This window comes from Oncorhynchus kisutch, linkage group LG5 (genome assembly GCF_002021735.2).
Source record: "Oncorhynchus kisutch isolate 150728-3 linkage group LG5, Okis_V2, whole genome shotgun sequence".
NCBI lineage: Eukaryota > Metazoa > Chordata > Actinopteri > Salmoniformes > Salmonidae > Oncorhynchus > Oncorhynchus kisutch.
Window position 1 is genome coordinate 73,604,981 of NC_034178.2, and position 18,333 is coordinate 73,623,313.

The 18,333-nt window shown below is 45.8% G+C and overlaps 1 protein-coding gene across 10 annotated transcripts in view; it reads left to right on the forward strand.

Moving 5' to 3' along the window:
* The window catches only part of atp2b2 (ATPase plasma membrane Ca2+ transporting 2), a 206,724-nt gene that overhangs the window by 178,597 nt on the left and 9,794 nt on the right, over nucleotides 1-18,333 (forward strand). For 3 of the 10 annotated variants that reach the window (XM_031825785.1, XM_031825787.1, XM_031825790.1), the window contains 9 exons: nucleotides 50-137; nucleotides 1,225-1,331; nucleotides 5,738-5,929; nucleotides 9,138-9,351; nucleotides 9,792-10,003; nucleotides 10,244-10,351; nucleotides 11,008-11,193; nucleotides 14,265-14,421; nucleotides 15,581-15,626. In XM_031825785.1, the coding sequence (XP_031681645.1) occupies nucleotides 50-137; nucleotides 1,225-1,331; nucleotides 5,738-5,929; nucleotides 9,138-9,351; nucleotides 9,792-10,003; nucleotides 10,244-10,351; nucleotides 11,008-11,193; nucleotides 14,265-14,421; nucleotides 15,581-15,588 (1,272 nt within the window). In that variant the 3' untranslated portion in view covers nucleotides 15,589-15,626. Of the gene's footprint in view, nucleotides 1-49; nucleotides 138-1,224; nucleotides 1,332-5,737; nucleotides 5,930-9,137; nucleotides 9,352-9,791; nucleotides 10,004-10,243; nucleotides 10,352-11,007; nucleotides 11,194-14,264; nucleotides 14,422-15,580; nucleotides 15,630-18,333 lie in introns of all 10 variants that reach the window. The other 7 variants (XM_031825782.1, XM_031825783.1, XM_031825784.1 and 4 more) reach the window with 5 other exon arrangements.

An 18,333-nucleotide genomic window follows, 5' to 3' on the forward strand; every position in this document is an offset into this window, starting at 1 on the left:
CAGTCGTAGAAAACAAACACAAAGGACCCTTTTTTACTCTTTACAACAGGTTGAGCAGGAGCGCATGGACAAGGTGTGGCCTAAACTGCGAGTCCTGGCTAGATCCTCCCCTACTGATAAACACACTCTGGTTAAAGGTGAGCGAGAAAGGGTCTCTAGGTTTGTCGTGTCCTGTACCACACTATTGTCCTGCTGTGTATGTATGTCAACTGTCTGAACCATGTCAACATGAATGTCAACATGAAGTTCCCTTGGGGGAAAGATACACATTCTATTCTAGTCTATTGTATTCTGCTCTTCTCTTCCCTTCCCTGCTCTTCTCTTCTCTTCTCTGCCCTTCCCTGCTCTTCTCTTCCCTGCTCTTCTCTTCTCTGCTCTTCTCTTCTCTGCCCTTCCCTGCTCTTCTCTTCCCTGCACTTCTCTGCTCTTCTCTTCTCTGCCCTTCCCTGCTCTTCTCTTCCCTGCTCTTCTCTTCTCTGCTCTTCTCTTCTCTGCCCTTCCCTGCTCTTCTCTTCTCTGCTCTTCTCTTCTCTGCTCTTCTCTTCTCTGCTCTTCTCTTCTCTTCTCTGCCCTTCCCTGCTCTTCTCTTCTCTGCCCTTCCCTGCTCTTCTCTTCTCTGCTCTTCTCTTCTCTGCCCTTCCCTGCTCTTCTCTTCTCTTCTCTGCTCTTCTCTGCTCTTCTCTTCTCTTCTCTGCCCTTCCCTGCTCTTCTCTGCCCTTCCCTGCTCTTCTCTGCTCTTCTCTTCTCTGCTCTTCTCTTCTCTGCTCTTCTCTTCTCTGCCCTTCCCTGCTCTTCTCTTCTCTGCCCTTCCCTGCTCTTCTCTGCCCTTCCCTGCTCTTCTCTGCCCTTCCCTGCTCTTCTCTGCCCTTCCCTGCTCTTCTCTTCTCTTCTCTGCCCTTCCCTGCTCTTCTCTGCTCTTCTCTTCTCTTCTCTGCCATTCCCTGCCCTTCCCTGCTCTTCTCTTCTCTGCCATTCCCTGCCCTTCCCTGCTCTTCTCTTCTCTGCCCTTCCCTGCTCTTCTCTTCCCTTCTCTGCTCTTCTCTGCTCTTCTCTCCTCTTCTCTGCCCTCTTCTCTTCTCTTCTCTTCTCAGCCCTTCCCTGCTCTTCTTTTCCCTTCTCTTCTCTGCCCTTCCCTGCTCTTTTCTTCTCTTCTCTGCTCTTCTCCTGTTCTTCTGAGTGTGGTTGCCCTTACTGAACTCCTGTATGTTGGGTTGTGTCCTCTAGGCATCATAGACAGCTGCTTGACAGACCAGAGACAGGTGGTTGCAGTGACAGGAGACGGGACTAACGATGGACCAGCCCTGAAGAAGGCTGACGTGGGATTTGCCATGGTAGGACCTGGGGCTGGAGGCATACCGTAGCTACAATATATTACTATAGGACCTGGGGCTGGAGGCATAATGTATCTACAATATATTACTATAGGACCTGGGGCTGGAGGCATAATGTATCTACAATATATTACTATAGGACCTGGGGCTGGAGGCATAATGTATCTACAATATATTACTATAGGACCTGGGGCTGGAGGCATAATGTATCTACAATATATTACTATAGGACCTGGGGCTGGAGGCATAATGTATCTACAATATATTACTATAGGACCTGGGGCTGGAGGCATAATGTATCTACAATATATTACTATAGCGTACCACACCACACATCACCTACCACACCTCACCACACCTGACAACCCCTCACCACACCACACCACACCTCACCATACCTCTACACACATCACCACACCACACCTCTACACACATCACCTACCACACCACACCACACATCATCTACCTCACCACACCTCTACACACATCACCACACCACACCTCACCATATATCATCATTCCTCACCATACCATACCACACCACACCTCACCATAGCGCACATCACCTACCACACCTCTACACACCACACCTCACCAAACCATACCATACCACACCACACCATACCTCACCACACCACACCTCAACACACCACACCATACCTCACCACACCACACCACACCTTACCACACCACACCTCACCAAACCATGTTAGAGGCTCGCTAATAGCGCCTGTACTCCAAATGCCAATTTGAATACTCTCACTTTAATATATTATACCCGTGCCCATCGGCTGTTATAGTAGTTGTAGCTAGCTATAATGCTACAACTGTTATAGTAGTTGTAGCTAGCTATAATGCTACAACTGTTATAGTAGTTGTAGCTAGCTATAATGCTACAACTGTTATAGTAGTTGTAGCTAGCTATAATGCTACAACTGTTATAGTAGTTGTAGATAGCTGTAATGCTACAGCTGTCATAGTAGTTGTAGCTAGCTGTAATCCAAAATGGCCCCTTATTGCCTACAAACTGCACATATTGTTCCCCAAAGCCCGATGTATTTTGACTTCATACTGTAGGTCAGCTGTTAGCATACGATAGGCCAGGTTGTTATTGTAAAAGAGAATCTGCGTTCCAAATGGCACCCTATTCCCTATATAGTGCACTACTTTAGACCAGGGCCCTATTCCCTATATAGTGCACTACTTTAGACCAGGACCCTATTCCCTATATAGTGCACTACTTTAGACCAGGGCCCTATTCCCTATATAGTGCCTATCCCCTATATAGTGCACTACTTTAGACCAGGGAGGTCCATAGGGCTCTGGTCAAACTTTAATTAGTACACTTTGCAGGCAGTAAGGTGCCATTTTGGATGCAATTAATGTGTTCTCAATAACCCACCTACTATAACAGCTGTAGCATTACAGCTAGCTACAACTTATACGACTGCTGTAGCTTTACAGCTAGCTACAACTACTATAACTGCTGTAGCATTACAGCTAGCTACAAATACTATTACAGCTACTATGACTGCCTTAGCATTACAGCTAGCTACAACTACTATAACAGTTGTAGCATTATAGCTAGCTACAAATACTATGACAGTTGTAGCATTATAGCTAGCTACAACTACTATAACAGTTGTAGCATTAAAACGAGCTACAAATACTATGACTGCTGTAGCATTATAGCTAGCTACAAATACTATGACTGCTGTAGCATTACAGCTAGCTACAACTACTACGACTGCTGTAGCATTACAGCTAGCTACAACTACTACGACTGTGGAGTGGATCCATCGTTAGAAACCTTGAAATCTCCTGGTATTACCCAAGCAGCAACCTCACTACTACGTACAGAACACACACCAGCACTGCTGTAGCTACAGTGGAACGAGAGCGCCTCTTAGTGGTGAGATGTGGTGGTACATACACGCAATCTGCAACTCCAGGGTTGTCTCTCAGTTGATATGGTACAGGTTCTTCTTTTTTTAAAGCCCATAACCATGTGTGTGAGGTTTGACTTTTTGTTTCAAAGTAGATTTGTTTAAGACTACCAAGTAACACTCTGTGTGACCCTGATTTAACCCACTGCAGTAAAAAGTGCAAATGATACGAGGTGAGAGATTTAACATGAGAAATGGGATGAGGTAATAGCACTTCAACGTCATTTTTTTTAAAGAAATGATTGCTTTGCATCTACAAAGTGTTCCTTTTCTACATGGAAGCACAAAATAAATAGATTTTACTACATGTCAAAAATACAAATATATAAAAAATGTTAAAACCAGAAGCACATCTATTAAACCATACGTCTTCTCTCTGCAGGGTTCAGCCAGTATTAAACCATACCTCTTCTCTCTGCAGGGTTCAGCCAGTGTTAAACCATACGTCTATTCTCTGCAGGGTTCAGACAGTATTAAACCATACCTCTTCTCTCTGCAGGATTCAGGCAGTATTAAACCATACCTCTTCTCTCTGCAGGGTTCAGCCAGTGTTAAACCATACCTCTTCTCTCTGCAGGGTTCAGCCAGTGTTAAACCATACGTCTATTCTCTGCAGGGTTCAGACAGTATTAAACCATACCTCTTCTCTCTGCAGGATTCAGGCAGTATTAAACCATACCTCTTCTCTCTGCAGGGTTCAGCCAGTGTTAAACCATATGTCTATTTTCTGCAGGGTTCAGCCAGTATTAAACCATACCTCTTCTCTCTGCAGGGTTCAGCCAGTATTAAACCATTCCTCTTCTCTCTGCAGGGTTCAGCCGGTATTAAACCATACCTATTCTCTCTCTGCAGGGTTCAACCAGTATTAAACCATACCACTTCTCTCTGCAGGGTTCAGCCGGTATTAAACCATTCCTCTTCTCTCTGCAGGGTTCAGCCAATATTAAACCATATGTCTATTCTCTGCAGGGTTCAGACAGTATTAAACCATACCTCTTCTCTCTGCAGGATTCAGGCAGTATTAAACCATACCTCTTCTCTCTGCAGGGTTCAGCCAGTGTTAAACCATACGTCTATTCTCTGCAGGGTTCAGACAGTATTAAACCATACCTCTTCTCTCTGCAGGATTCAGGCAGTATTAAACCATACCTCTTCTCTCTGCAGGGTTCAGCCAGTGTTAAACCATATGTCTATTTTCTGCAGGGTTCAGCCAGTATTAAACCATACCTCTTCTCTCTGCAGGGTTCAGCCAGTATTAAACCATACCTCTTCTCTCTGCAGGGTTCAGCCAGTATTAAACCATTCCTCTTCTCTCTGCAGGGTTCAGCCGGTATTAAACCATACCTATTCTCTCTCTGCAGGGTTCAACCAGTATTAAACCATACCACTTCTCTCTGCAGGGTTCAGCCGGTATTAAACCATTCCTCTTCTCTCTGCAGGGTTCAGCCAGTGTTAAACCATACGTCTATTCTCTGCAGGGTTCAGACAGTATTAAACCATACCTCTTCTCTCTGCAGGATTCAGGCAGTATTAAACCATACCTCTTCTCTCTGCAGGGTTCAGCCAGTGTTAAACCATATGTCTATTTTCTGCAGGGTTCAGCCAGTATTAAACCATACCTCTTCTCTCTGCAGGGTTCAGCCAGTATTAAACCATACCTCTTCTCTCTGCAGGGTTCAGCCAGTATTAAACCATTCCTCTTCTCTCTGCAGGGTTCAGCCGGTATTAAACCATACCTATTCTCTCTCTGCAGGGTTCAACCAGTATTAAACCATACCACTTCTCTCTGCAGGGTTCAGCCGGTATTAAACCATTCCTCTTCTCTCTGCAGGGTTCAGCCGGTATTAAACCATTCCTCTTCTCTCTGCAGGGTTCAGCCGGTATTAAACCATTCCTCTTCTCTCTGCAGGGTTCAGCAGGTATTAAACCATACCTCTTCTCTCTGCAGGGTTCAGCCGGTATTAAACCATTCCTCTTCTCTCTGCAGGGTTCAGCCGGTATTAAACCATTCCTCTTCTCTCTGCAGGGTTCAGCCGGTATTAAACCATGCCTCTCCTCTCTGCAGGGTTCAGCCAGTATTAAACCATACCTCTTCTCTCTGCAGGGTTCAGCCAGTATTAAACCATACCCCTTCTCTCTGTAGGGTTCAGCCAGTATTAAACCATACCTCTCTCTCTCTGCAGGGTTCAGCCGGTATTAAACCATTCCTCTTCTCTCTGCAGGGTTCAGCCGGTATTAAACCATACCTCTTCTCTCTCTGCAGGGTTCAGCCAGTATTAAACCATACCTCTTCTCTCTCTGCAGGGTTCAGCCGGTATTAAACCATACCTCTTCTCTCTGCAGGGTTCAGCCGGTATTAAACCATACCTCTTCTCTCTGCAGGGTTCAGCCAGTGTTAAACCATATGTCTATTCTCTGCAGGGTTCAGCCAGTATTAAACCATACCTCTTCTCTCTGCAGGGTATAGCCGGTACAGACGTGGCCAAGGAGGCGTCTGACATCATATTAACGGACGATAACTTCAGTAGCATAGTGAAGGCTGTGATGTGGGGGAGGAACGTCTACGACAGCATCTCCAAGTTCCTCCAGTTCCAGCTGACTGTCAACGTGGTGGCTGTCATAGTGGCCTTCACTGGGGCCTGCATCACACAGGTAACGAACACACAGCTGACTGTCAACGTGGTGGCTGTCATAGTGGCCTTCACTGGGGCCTGCATCACACAGGTAACAAACACACAGCTGACTGTCAACGTGGTGGCTGTCATAGTGGCCTTCACTGGGGCCTGCATCACACAGGTAACAAACACACAGCTGACTGTCAACGTGGTGGCTGTCATAGTGGCCTTCACTGGGGCCTGCATCACACAGGTAACTAACACACAGCTGACTGTCAACGTGGTGGCTGTCATAGTGGCCTTCACTGGGGCCTGCATCACACAGGTAACAAACACACAGCTGACTGTCAACGTGGTGGCTGTCATAGTGGCCTTCACTGGGGCCTGCATCACACAGGTAACAAACACACAGCTGACTGTCAACGTGGTGGCTGTCATAGTGGCCTTCACTGGGGCCTGCATCACACAGGTAACGAACACACAGCTGACTGTCAACGTGGTGGCTGTCATAGTGGCCTTCACTGGGGCCTGCATCACACAGGTAACAAACACACAGCTGACTGTCAACGTGGTGGCTGTCATAGTGGCCTTCACTGGGGCCTGCATCACACAGGTAACAAACACACAGCTGACTGTCAACGTGGTGACTGTCATAGTGGCCTTCACTGGGGCCTACATCACACAGGTAACGAACACACAGCTGACTGTCAACGTGGTGGCTGTCATAGTGGCCTTCACTGGGGCCTGCATCACACAGGTAACAAACACACAGCTGACTGTCAACGTGGTGGCTGTCATAGTGGCCTTCACTGGGGCCTGCATCACACAGGTAACAAACACACAGCTGACTGTCAACGTGGTGGCTGTCATAGTGGCCTTCACTGGGGCCTGCATCACACAGGTAACGAACACACACACACACACAGGTAACAAACACACAGCTGACTGTCAACGTGGTGGCTGTCATAGTGGCCTTCACTGGGGCCTGCATCACACAGGTAACAAACACACACACACACAGGTAAGAATGTGGCGGCAGGGTAGCCTAGTGGTTAGAGCATTGGACTTTGGATTCGAAAGGTTGCAAGATCGAATCCCCCGAGCTGACAAGGTACAAATCTGTCATTCAACCCCTGAACAGGCAGTTAACCCACTGTTCCCAGGCCGTCATTGAAAATAAGAATGTGTTCATAACTGACTTGACTAGTTAAATAAAGTTATAAAGAATAATCGGTGTGTCAAACATGTATCCTGGTGTGAGTTTCAGCCTCACTGATATCTTACCTATCTCATTTACTATTGCTGTAATGTATCTGCGTCTGTTATTGCGATGGCTAGGGGATTTAGGGTCAGAATCAGCGGTGAGGTTGAGAGGTGACAGCTCTGTCTTGTTCCCCTGGAGAGACACAATTGTTCAGAGGCCAGTCCATTGGTGGAGATGACTGTAACTATGGCTGACATCAACCATGTGTGTTCCTGTAGGACACTCCACTGAGGGTCTAGACACTAACCTGTAGTTCGTATATGTAGTTAGTAGATAGAGTTAGTATATATAGTTAGTAGATATAGATGTAGTTAGTATATATAGTTAGTAGATGTAGTTAGTATATATAGTTAGTAGATGTAGTTAGTATATGTAGTTAGTATATAGAGTTAGTAGATGTAGTTAGTATATGTAGTTAGTATATAGAGTTAGTAGATGTAGTTAGTATATATAGTTAGTATATGTAGTTAGTATATATAGTTAGTAGATGTAGTTAGTATATAGAGTTAGTAGATGTAGTTAGTATATATAGTTAGTAGATGTAGTTAGTATATGTAGTTAGTATATAGAGTTAGTAGATGTAGTTAGTATATATAGTTAGTAGATGTAGTTAGTATATGTAGTTAGTATATAGAGTTAGTAGATGTAGTTAGTATATGTAGTTAGTATATATAGTTAGTAGATGTAGTTAGTATATAGAGTTAGTAGATGTAGTTAGTATATGTAGTTAGTATATAGAGTTAGTAGATGTAGTTAGTATATATAGTTAGTAGATGTAGTTAGTATATAGAGTTAGTAGATGTAGTTAGTATATATAGTTAGTAGATATAGATGTAGTTAGTATATATAGTTAGTAGATGTAGTTAGTATATATAGTTAGTAGACGTAGATGTAGTTAGTATATATAGTTAGTAGATGTAGTTAGTATATATAGTTAGTAGATGTAGTTAGTATATATAGTTAGTAGATATAGATGTAGTTAGTATATATAGTTAGTAGATGTAGTTAGTATATATAGTTAGTAGACGTAGATGTAGTTAGTATATATAGTTAGTAGATGTAGTTAGTATATATAGTTAGTAGATATAGATGTAGTTAGTATATATAGTTAGTAGATGTAGTTAGTATATATAGTTAGTAGACGTAGATGTAGTTAGTATATATAGTTAGTAGATGTAGTTAGTATATATAGTTAGTAGATATAGATGTAGTTAGTATATATAGTTTGTAGATGTAGTTAGTATATAGAGTTAGTAGATGTAGTTAGTATATATAGCTTGTAGATGTAGTTAGTATATATAGTTAGTAGATGTATATATCGTTTGTAGATGTAGATGTAGATGTAGTTAGTAGATGTAGTTAGTATATATAGTTTGTAGATGTAGTTAGTATATATAGTTAGTAGATGTAGTTAGTTACCCTCCTGTAGGTTTTAACTCCAACACTCATCTTGCACACCTGCATCTAATAATCAATCAGGTTAATTACAACTAGAGTTGGAGTTAAAACCAACAGGACGGTATCTCTCCAGGAACAGGGTTGGAGTTAAAACCTACAGGACGGTATCTCTCCAGGAACAGGATTGGAGTTAAAACCTACAGGACTGTATCTCTCCAGGAACAGGGTCGGAGTTAAAACCTACAGGAGGGTTTCTCTCCAGGAACAGGGTCGGAGTTCAAACCTACAGGAGGATATCTCTCCAGGAACAGGGTTGGAGTTCTGTGTGTTCCCTGTAGGATTCTCCCCTGACGACAGTCCAGTTGTTTCATCTGTAGTCTCTAATGTTAACCACCCTGTGGGTCTGTTAGGTGATCTGTTAGGTAAGAAAAGGGAGTATGGGGAACACAGGAAAACAAAATCATGGATCTCATCAAATAAATATGGTTATTGCTATCTGGAATCATTAGGATTCTCCCCTGACGACAGTCCAGTTGTTTCATCTGTAGTCTCTAATGTTAACCACCCTGTGTGTTCCCTGTAGGATTCTCCCCTGAAGGCGGTCCAGATGCTGTGGGTGAACTTAATAATGGACACCTTTGCGTCCTTGGCGCTGGCGACGGAGCCCCCCACCGAGGCCCTGCTGATGAGGAAGCCGTACGGCCGCAACAAACCGCTGATCTCCAGCACCATGACCAAGAACATCCTGGGACACGGCATCTATCAGCTGGTTATCATCTTCTCCCTGCTGTTCGTCGGTAAAGGGATTCTTTCTTTTTAATGTCCTCTCCTATTTGTTGTTCATTGGATAAAGAGTGGAAAGATAGCTGAAATAGCGTCTCAAGACTGCTAGACCATCCCTTGGCCACAGTTGGTACGTCATTAAAGTGTACTGTCCTCCTGGCTAGCATTGTTGTGGTTAAAACTCCTTGGTTTTTATTAAAGGGGGAAGTTCAGGATTTTACAACTTGATGTTAGATGGTTCCTCTCCGTAAAACTAGTCTATGAGTCAAGAGAAACTGTAATACGTGGTTCACGTTTCATCAAACAGACAAACATCAGATAACTTTAGCCACCTCTAGCTCCAAATCAATGGGAGTGATAGGTGAGTTCTTTGACATCAACAAGACGATATCTCTCTCTCTCTCTCTCTCTCTCTCTCTCTCTCTCTCTCTCTCTCTCTCTTTCTCTATCTCAGGTGAGCAGATCTTTGACATAGACAGTGGTCGTCACGCTCCTCTCCACTCCCCTCCGTCAGAACACTACACCATCATTTTCAACACCTTCGTCCTCATGCAGCTTTTCAACGAGATCAACGCCAGGAAGATCCACGGAGAGAGGAACGTCTTCGACGGAATCTTCAGGAACCCCATCTTCTGTTCCATCGTCTTCGGAACATTCGCCATCCAGGTAGGAACCTTCGCCATCCAGGTAGGAACCTTTGCCATCCAGGTAGGAACCTTTGCCATCCAGGTAGGAACCTTTGCCATCCAGGTAGGAACCTTTGCCATCCAGGTAGGAACCTTTGCCCATCCAGGTAGGAACCTTTGCCATTCCAGGTAGGAACCTTCGCCAATCCAGGTAGGATGTGTGTACGTTGTGAGGTATCATGCAGTTTCATAATACAGATTCCTATCTGTGTGTTTACAGATTGTGATCGTGCAGTTTGGAGGGAAGCCGTTCAGTTGTACTCCTCTGGATTTGGAAAAGTGGGGATGGTGCACCTTCCTGGGTCTAGGAGAGTTGGTTTGGGGACAGGTAAACACACCTTTACATACCTGGGTCTAGGAGAGTTGGTTTGGGGACAGGTAAACACACCTTTACATACCTGGGTCTAGGAGAGTTGGTCTGGGGACAGGTAAACACACCTTTACATACCTGGGTCTAGGAGAGTTGGTTTGGGGACAGGTAAACACACCTTTACATACCTGGGTCTAGGAGAGTTGGTCTGGGGACAGGTAAACACACCTTTACATACCTGGGTCTAGGAGAGTTGGTCTGGGGACAGGTAAACACACCTTTACATACCTGGGTCTAGGAGAGTTGGTCTGGGGACAGGTAAACACACCTTTACATACCTGGGTCTAGGAGAGTTGGTCTGGGGACAGGTAAACACACCTTTACATACCTGGGTCTAGGAGAGTTGGTCTGGGGACAGGTAAACACACCTTGACGCACCTTGACATATGTTGACATGCCTCTACATACTCTTAAAACAAAAACATAGAAATGGTATTATGTTTTTATTAAAGAAACATATATATATTCATATATCGCTGAGTTCTTTAATAAGTTCCTTCTGAAAAAACCCTGAAGAATCAAATCTCTCTTTGGGAGAGAATCATGTACCCCCCTCCCTTTGTTTCCCCCTCCCTGTGCCTCCCCCTCCATTTGTCCCCCCCCCCCCCCCCCAGGTGATCGCCACTATCCCTAACAGCAAGCTGCGGTTCCTGCGAGGGGCGGGTCAGCTGACCAAGAAGAACGAAATGCCTGGGGACGAGGACATGAACGAGGACAACGAGGAGATCGACCACGCGGAGAGAGAGCTGCGACGCGGACAGGTCCTCTGGTTCAGGGGGCTCAACCGCATTCAGACTCAGGTGAGGAACCAATGACAAGTTGTGGGAGGGAAAGATAAACCAATGACAAACCATGGGGGGTGACAGACCTATGACCAGCTATGGGAGGGGACAGACCGATGACCAGCTATGGGAGGGTTCAGACCGATGACCAGCTATGGGAGGGGACAGACCGATAACCAGCTATGGGAGGGGACAGACCGATGACCAGCTATGGGAGGGGACAGACCGATGACCAGCTATGGGAGGGGACAGACCGATGACCAGCTATGGGAGGGGACAGACCGATGACCAGCTATGGGAGGGGACAGACCGATGACCAGCTATGGGAGGGGACAGACCGATGACCAGCTATGGGAGGGGACAGACCGATGACCAGCTATGGGAGGGGACAGACCGATGACCAGCTATGGGAGGGGACAGACCGATGACCAGCTATGGGAGGGGACAGACCGATGACCAGCTATGGGAGGGGACAGACCGATGACCAGCTATGGGAGGGGTGGGATCGATGACCAGCTATGGGAGGGGTGGGACCGATGACCAGCTATGGGAGGGGTGGGACCGATGACCAGCTATGGGAGGGGTGGGACCGATGACCAGCTATGGGAGGGGACAGACCGATGACCAGCTATGGGAGGGGACAGACCGATGACCAGCTATGGGAGGGGACAGACCGATGACCAGCTATGGGAGGGGACAGACCGATGACCAGCTATGGGAGGGGACAGACCGATGACCAGCTATGGGAGGGGACAGATCGATGACCAGCTATGGGAGGGGACAGACCGATGACCAGCTATGGGAGGGGACAGATCGATGACCAGCTGTGGGAGGGGACAGACCGATGACCAGCTATGGGAGGGGACAGACCGATGACCAGCTATGGGAGGGGACAGATCGATGACCAGCTATGGGAGGGGACAGATCGATGACCAGCTATGGGAGGGGACAGACCGATGACCAGCTATGGGAGGGGACAGACCGATGACCAGCTGTGGGAGGGGACAGACCGATGACCAGCTGTGGGAGGGGACAGACCGATGACCAGCTGTGGGAGGGGACAGATCGATGACCAGCTGTGGGAGGGGACAGATCGATGACCAGCTGTGGGAGGGGACAGATCGATGACCAGCTGTGGGAGGGGACAGATCGATGACCAGCTGTGGGAGGGGACAGATCGATGACCAGCTGTGGGAGGGGACAGATCGATGACCAGCTGTGGGAGGGGACAGACCGATGACCAGCTGTGGGAGGGGACAGACCGAGAACACTGTAAAATAAAATGTACATTGAGAAAATACTATTGTCATGAAATTCCATGGACCGACTACACTGTGAGTCTGCATGATGATATTGCAGTTGCTTGAACGTCATTAGAATGTGTGTTATAGTAGTAATATTGGAGTATCTCTTGGATCAGTATTAGGAACTGAAATGTTTATCTTGTTCCGGTTCCTGGAGAGAAACCCTCCTGTAGGTTTTAACTACATCTCTCCAGGAACAGGGTTGGAGTTAAAACCTACAGGAGGGTTTCTCTCCAGGAACAGGGTTGGAGTTAAAACCTACAGGAGGGTAGCTCTCTAGGCATAGGGTTGGAGTTAAAACCTACAGGAGGGTTTCTCTCCAGGAACAGGGTTGGAGTTAAAACCTACAGGAGGGTATCTCTCCAGGAACAGGGTCGGAGTTAAAACCTACAGGAAGGCATCTGTCCAGGAACAGGGTTGGAGTTAAAACCTACAGGAGGGTATCTCTCTCCAGGAACATGGTCGGAGTTAAAACCTACAGGAGGGTATCTCTCCAGGAACAGGGTCGGAGTTAAAACCTACAGGAGGGTATCTCTCCAGGAACAGGGTCGGAGTTGAAACCTACAGGAGGGTTTCTCTCCAGGAACAGGGTTGGAGTTAAAACCTACAGTATAGTAGCTCTCCAGGAACAGGGTCGGAGTTAAAACCTACAGGAGGGTATCTCTCTCCAGGAACAGGGTTGGAGTTGAAACCTACAGGAGGGTATCTCTCTCCAGGAACAGGGTCGGAGTTAAAACCTACAGGAGGACATCTCTCCAGGAACAGGGTTGGAGTTGAAACCTACAGGAGGGTTTCTCTCCAGGAACAGGGCTGGAGTTAAAACCTACAGGAGGGCATCTCTCCAGGAACAGGGTCGGAGTTGAAACCTACTGTAGAACCACAGCTGAAGCTCCGCCAGTACCGCAGCACACTGTCTTCCCAGACACGGACGTCTGGAGGGTTTGAACCAAACTCTTCATCACCTTGGCGCAATCTGCTCGCGACTGGACTCCATGACTCTGGGCCAGTACCTTCACTGTGATAAGGTCTTTACGTACCCATGTAGCGATCCTCCTATCCCAGCCTAGTCGTCTATAGCCGTCATGTCTATCCTACTACCATGGCCTGTCTGTTCATCTGATTGTCGCCCGTTACTCTGAGCCAGTCCCGTTATCACTGTGATACTTAAGGATCTTTGTGACCCCTAAGAGTTCTCCATCACGTACATGTCAGAGAGACAGGTTCCCCATGGCTAAGACCAGGGGATGCGCTTTGTCATGGCCTAGTCTGTCCGTCTGTCCTACTACCATGTCCTGTCCTGTCTGTCAAACATTGGGCCCTACATGAGGTTGGCATCACCTCGGTTTCATCTGATCAAAGCCCATTACTCTGAGGAAGTACCATTATCACTGTGATAAACTAAAACTACCTGTCAGAGCGGCAGGTTCCCTAGGAGTGCTGTGCTGCCTCAGTCAACCTGTCTGACCTGTCTGTCTGTCTGACCTGTCTGTCTGACCTGTCTGTATGACCTGTCTGTCTGACCTGTTTGTCTGACCTGTCTGTCTGACCTGTTTGTCTGACCTGTCTGTATGTCCTGTCTGTCTGACCTGTCTGTATGTCCTGTCTGTCTGACCTGTCTGTCTGACCTGTTTGTCTGACCTGTCTGTCTGACCTGTTTGTCTGACCTGTCTGTCTGACCTGTCTGTCTGACCTGTCTGTCTGACCTGTCTGTATGTCCTGTCTGTCGGTCTGACCTGTCTGTCTGACCTGTCTATGAGCGGCCTGTCTTGTGTTCTCCTCCTCCAGATCGATGTGGTGAACACGTTCAAGAGCGGCAGCTCCTATCAGGGCCAGCTACGGAGACAGTCCTCCACCACCAGTCAGAACCAGGATGTAACCAATGTTTCTAGTCCCAGTCACGTGTCCTTGTCCAATGCCCTTTCTCCTACTTCTCCCACTGGGCGTGAGTCACTGTCCTCTGCTTCTGTTACTTCAGGGATGTCGCCCAGTCTCTCAGATACCCTTTACAGTAACGTTGTACATTACAGTGGAGTCATTTAGTTAGGAGAGGCTTTGCTTTCTCCTGACTGACTTACAGTACAATCAGTGTATTCAATTAAAACATTTTTTTTTTTAAATCCCATCACTATCATCTCAAAACTATCCCCAAATTCCCAGGTTTCGGCTGAAATCCTGGTTGGAAGATTCCTTGAATTGTGAGGGAATAAGAAGGGAAATCCGGAGTCCTCCAATCAGGATTTGGGAAACGTACCAAATTTCTACAACCTCAAGATACAATTTGGGTCTTTTTCTCCCCCTTTTTTTTCTGACCACGGGACCAAAAAGAGACAAACTCTGAATGGTTCTGGTCAGGTTATGTAGACTGGATAAACTGTTTTCTGTGTCTGTTTAATCAATACATTATATATTCTAACATCTCTGTAGTAATTCGTTATTACTAGTAATTAGTTTCCACTAGTCAGGTTGCCAGATCTGTTTTGGTTTAAGGTATCTCTCAGGTTGCCAGATCTGTTTTGGTTTAAGGTATCTCTCAGGTTGCCAGATCTGTTTTGGTTTAAGGTATCTCTCAGGTTGCCAGATCTGTTTTGGTTTAAGGTATCTCTCAGGTTGCCAGATCTGTTTTGGTTTAAGGTATCTCTCAGGTTGCCAGATCTGTTTTGGTTTAAGGTATCTCTCAGGTTGCCAGATCTGTTTTGGTTTAAGGTATCTCTCAGGTTGCCAGATCTGTTTTGGTTTAAGGTATCTCTCAGGTTGCCAGATCTGTTTTGGTTTAAGGTATCTCTCAGGTTGCCAGATCTGTTTTGGTTTAAGGTATCTCTCAGGTTGCCAGATCTGTTTTGGTTTAAGGTATCTCTCAGGTTGCCAGATCTGTTTTGGTTTAAGGTATCTCTCAGGTTGCCAGATTTGTTTTGGTTTAAGGTATCTCTAGCTAACTGGTTGATAGTTTAACGGGTGGCATCTCTGAAGACAGTTTCTCCAGACTACCTTCTTTTCTATTCTTCATTTTCTTTTACACTTCTTGACGTATTCTGTTCATCTCTGTGGCTCCCCTCCCCCCAAGAGAGTTAATGTCTCATTGTTACATGTCTTTGTTTTCCCAGAGTGCTAAGAGTGGAATGAGGCTACCGCCCACGTCGTGAATTTCAGGTTGTGAGTTTTCGTCCATTGTTTGACAAACTTTGATGTTAAAATGAATTCAACCACAAAAAAAAAAGAACTCACCGGGCTGGGTAAACATTCAAGTATAAGCCAATGGTATAATTTCTTACTGTGCTGTTTCAGCCAATGGTATCATCCATTATTTACAGGGGGGAAACTGGATGCTGGTTTTCTCTTCTCGTTACAGCTGAGAAGACAAGACGGAAGTAGGAGGCATAGAATCGCCTCTCTCGCTCTCTCTTTCCTGTGTCCAGTCGCTCTCTCTTTCCTGTGTCCAATCGCTCTCATGGTCCTGTCTTCTCTGTTCTGTCATCTTTATGTACCTCAGAGGGCCTGTAGCTAGTGTCCCATTCTTTCTGGTCTTTATGTACCTCAGAGGGCCTGTAGCCAGTGTCCCATCCCGTCTCGTGGCTTCACGCTGTTTGGTTTGATCTGAGTTTATGTACTGTACGTTATGCTGATATGACTGACTGTTGCCACAGTGTATACCTTTTTCATCGCTCATTGAGAACGGTCCGATTTCTTTGACTGTTTCGGGGGTTTTTCCCCCTTCACTTTACCTCCTTTTGAGCCCAAAAATCAAGAAGATTAAGAGTACCCCAGAGTACTCAGTCAATCCTAAAAATGTTAGTTCTGACAATATTGGTCTGGTAAGATGAAACTATAACCATTTCCTAAAAACAGCAGCTGAGAAACACATACTTTTTTCAAGATTGTTTAAAGAGTTTCATGCTTCTATCATTAAACATGGAAAATAATTCCCCTCACATCTAATTTACTTTTTATACATCAGTGGCACAGCATTCCTCTTAAAAGTTCTGGTTAGCATAATAGACATCTGAATCGAAAGGGATTGTAGTAGGATGTCATGAAGCGTTTGCACTCACTGGCCAGTTTATTAGGTACACCCATCTAATACCGGGTTGGAACCCCCCACCCCCCCCTTTTCCTCCAGAACAGCCTTAATTCTTCAGGGTATTCTACAAGGTGTCAGAAACGTTTCACAGGGATGTTGGTCCATGCTGACGCGATGACATCACACAGTTGCAGCAGATTGGACGGTGGTACATTCATGCTGCTAACAGCCCGTTCCATCTCATCCCATTATGCTCTATAGGGTTGAGGTCTGGAGGACTGACCAGGACACTCTAGTAAACTGAACTCTGTCATGTTCCAGGCAATGTTTTTCCACTCCTCCATTGTCCAGTGTTGGTGATGGCGTTGCTCACGGGAGCCGCAGCTTCCTGTTCTTACCTGATCGGAGTGGAACCCTGGTGTGGTCGTCTGCTGCAAATAGCCAGTCAGTAACAGGGATCAACGAGTTGTGTGTTCAGAGATGTCGTTCTTCACACCACCGTTGGACTGTGCCGTTTTGTGGTCCGACCTGTTCGCAGGATTCCTCCCGTTTTATCTTGCGCTGTTTTATCACACACAGGGCTGACTGGATGTTTATCATTTGTCGCACCCTTCTCCGTAAACCCTAGACGCTCGTGTGTGAAAAGGCCAGGAAGGAGGACGTTTGTTAGATACTGGATCTGACGTGCTTGGCACCGACCAATCATCTAACGTTCCATCATACACAGTAACTGAATGTCTGGATGCCCGTTAGCTTATAACGAGCCACGACCACCTGACTGTAGAAGTGATCCATTTTCGTGACTGGGGTGGTGTACCTAATAAACTGTGAACCGGAGAATGTATTTGAATTCAATACTGGCAATTCAGAACCGCTAATTTAATTAACCAGTGAAAGTGAAATAAATATTTTTAGGAAGCAAAACATATTTACAAAATAATTTAGAAAAATATATTTGAAATTTAATCCATTTATGGAATTAATATATTTTACGTGTGTTACACAACAACAATGGTACTATAACATAATGCTTTTATGTGTATTTTTCTCCAATAAAAATCACAAGAAACTACAGGAACAAAACAAGCACTACTTTGGGGCTTATACTTGACTGTTTGCTCAGACGTGCATGGAGTTGAGCTCAGAGAAACAGACCTCTGGCAGTAAAAACCTTAGCTGTGTTGTACAGCTATGTGTCTGTGTGCCTGTGTTCTGTTCATCACCGCGTGGTCCCTGTTGCATGTTTCACATTGTCATGTTCATTGTCTGGTTAGTTTGGTTGTTGAAGCTTGTGGTCTGGTCTGCTTTCATTGTGTTGTTTTGCTACACTCACTGTGATCCTTTCCCAGCACCCCCCCCCCCCCCCCTGTCTCCTCATATCTCCTTCAAAAAAACCTGGACATTCCTCTGTTATGTCCAACTATGTCCACATTTATCCATTCACAGTCTCTGTGGATGTCTTACCCATCACTCCCTGTCCTTGTATGGTCCATCTCTCTTCCAACCTCCTACAATGGATCTGAAGTACAAACTTTTCCTCCTACCATTACTGACCTCCGACCTCCAGAGGTCTTCAACTTGCATGATTTGTATTTCTGTGTGCTGTTTATTAATGTGACTTACCTCTACAGGTGTATCTCACATTGGAACTTACCTCTACAGGTGTATCTCACATTGGAACTTACCTCTACAGGTGTATCTCACATTGGAACTTACCTCTACAGGTGTATCTCACATTGGAACTTACCTCTACAGGTGTATCTCACATTGGAACTTACCTCTACAGGTGTATCTCACATTGGAACTTACCTCTACAGGTGTATCTCACATTGGAACTTA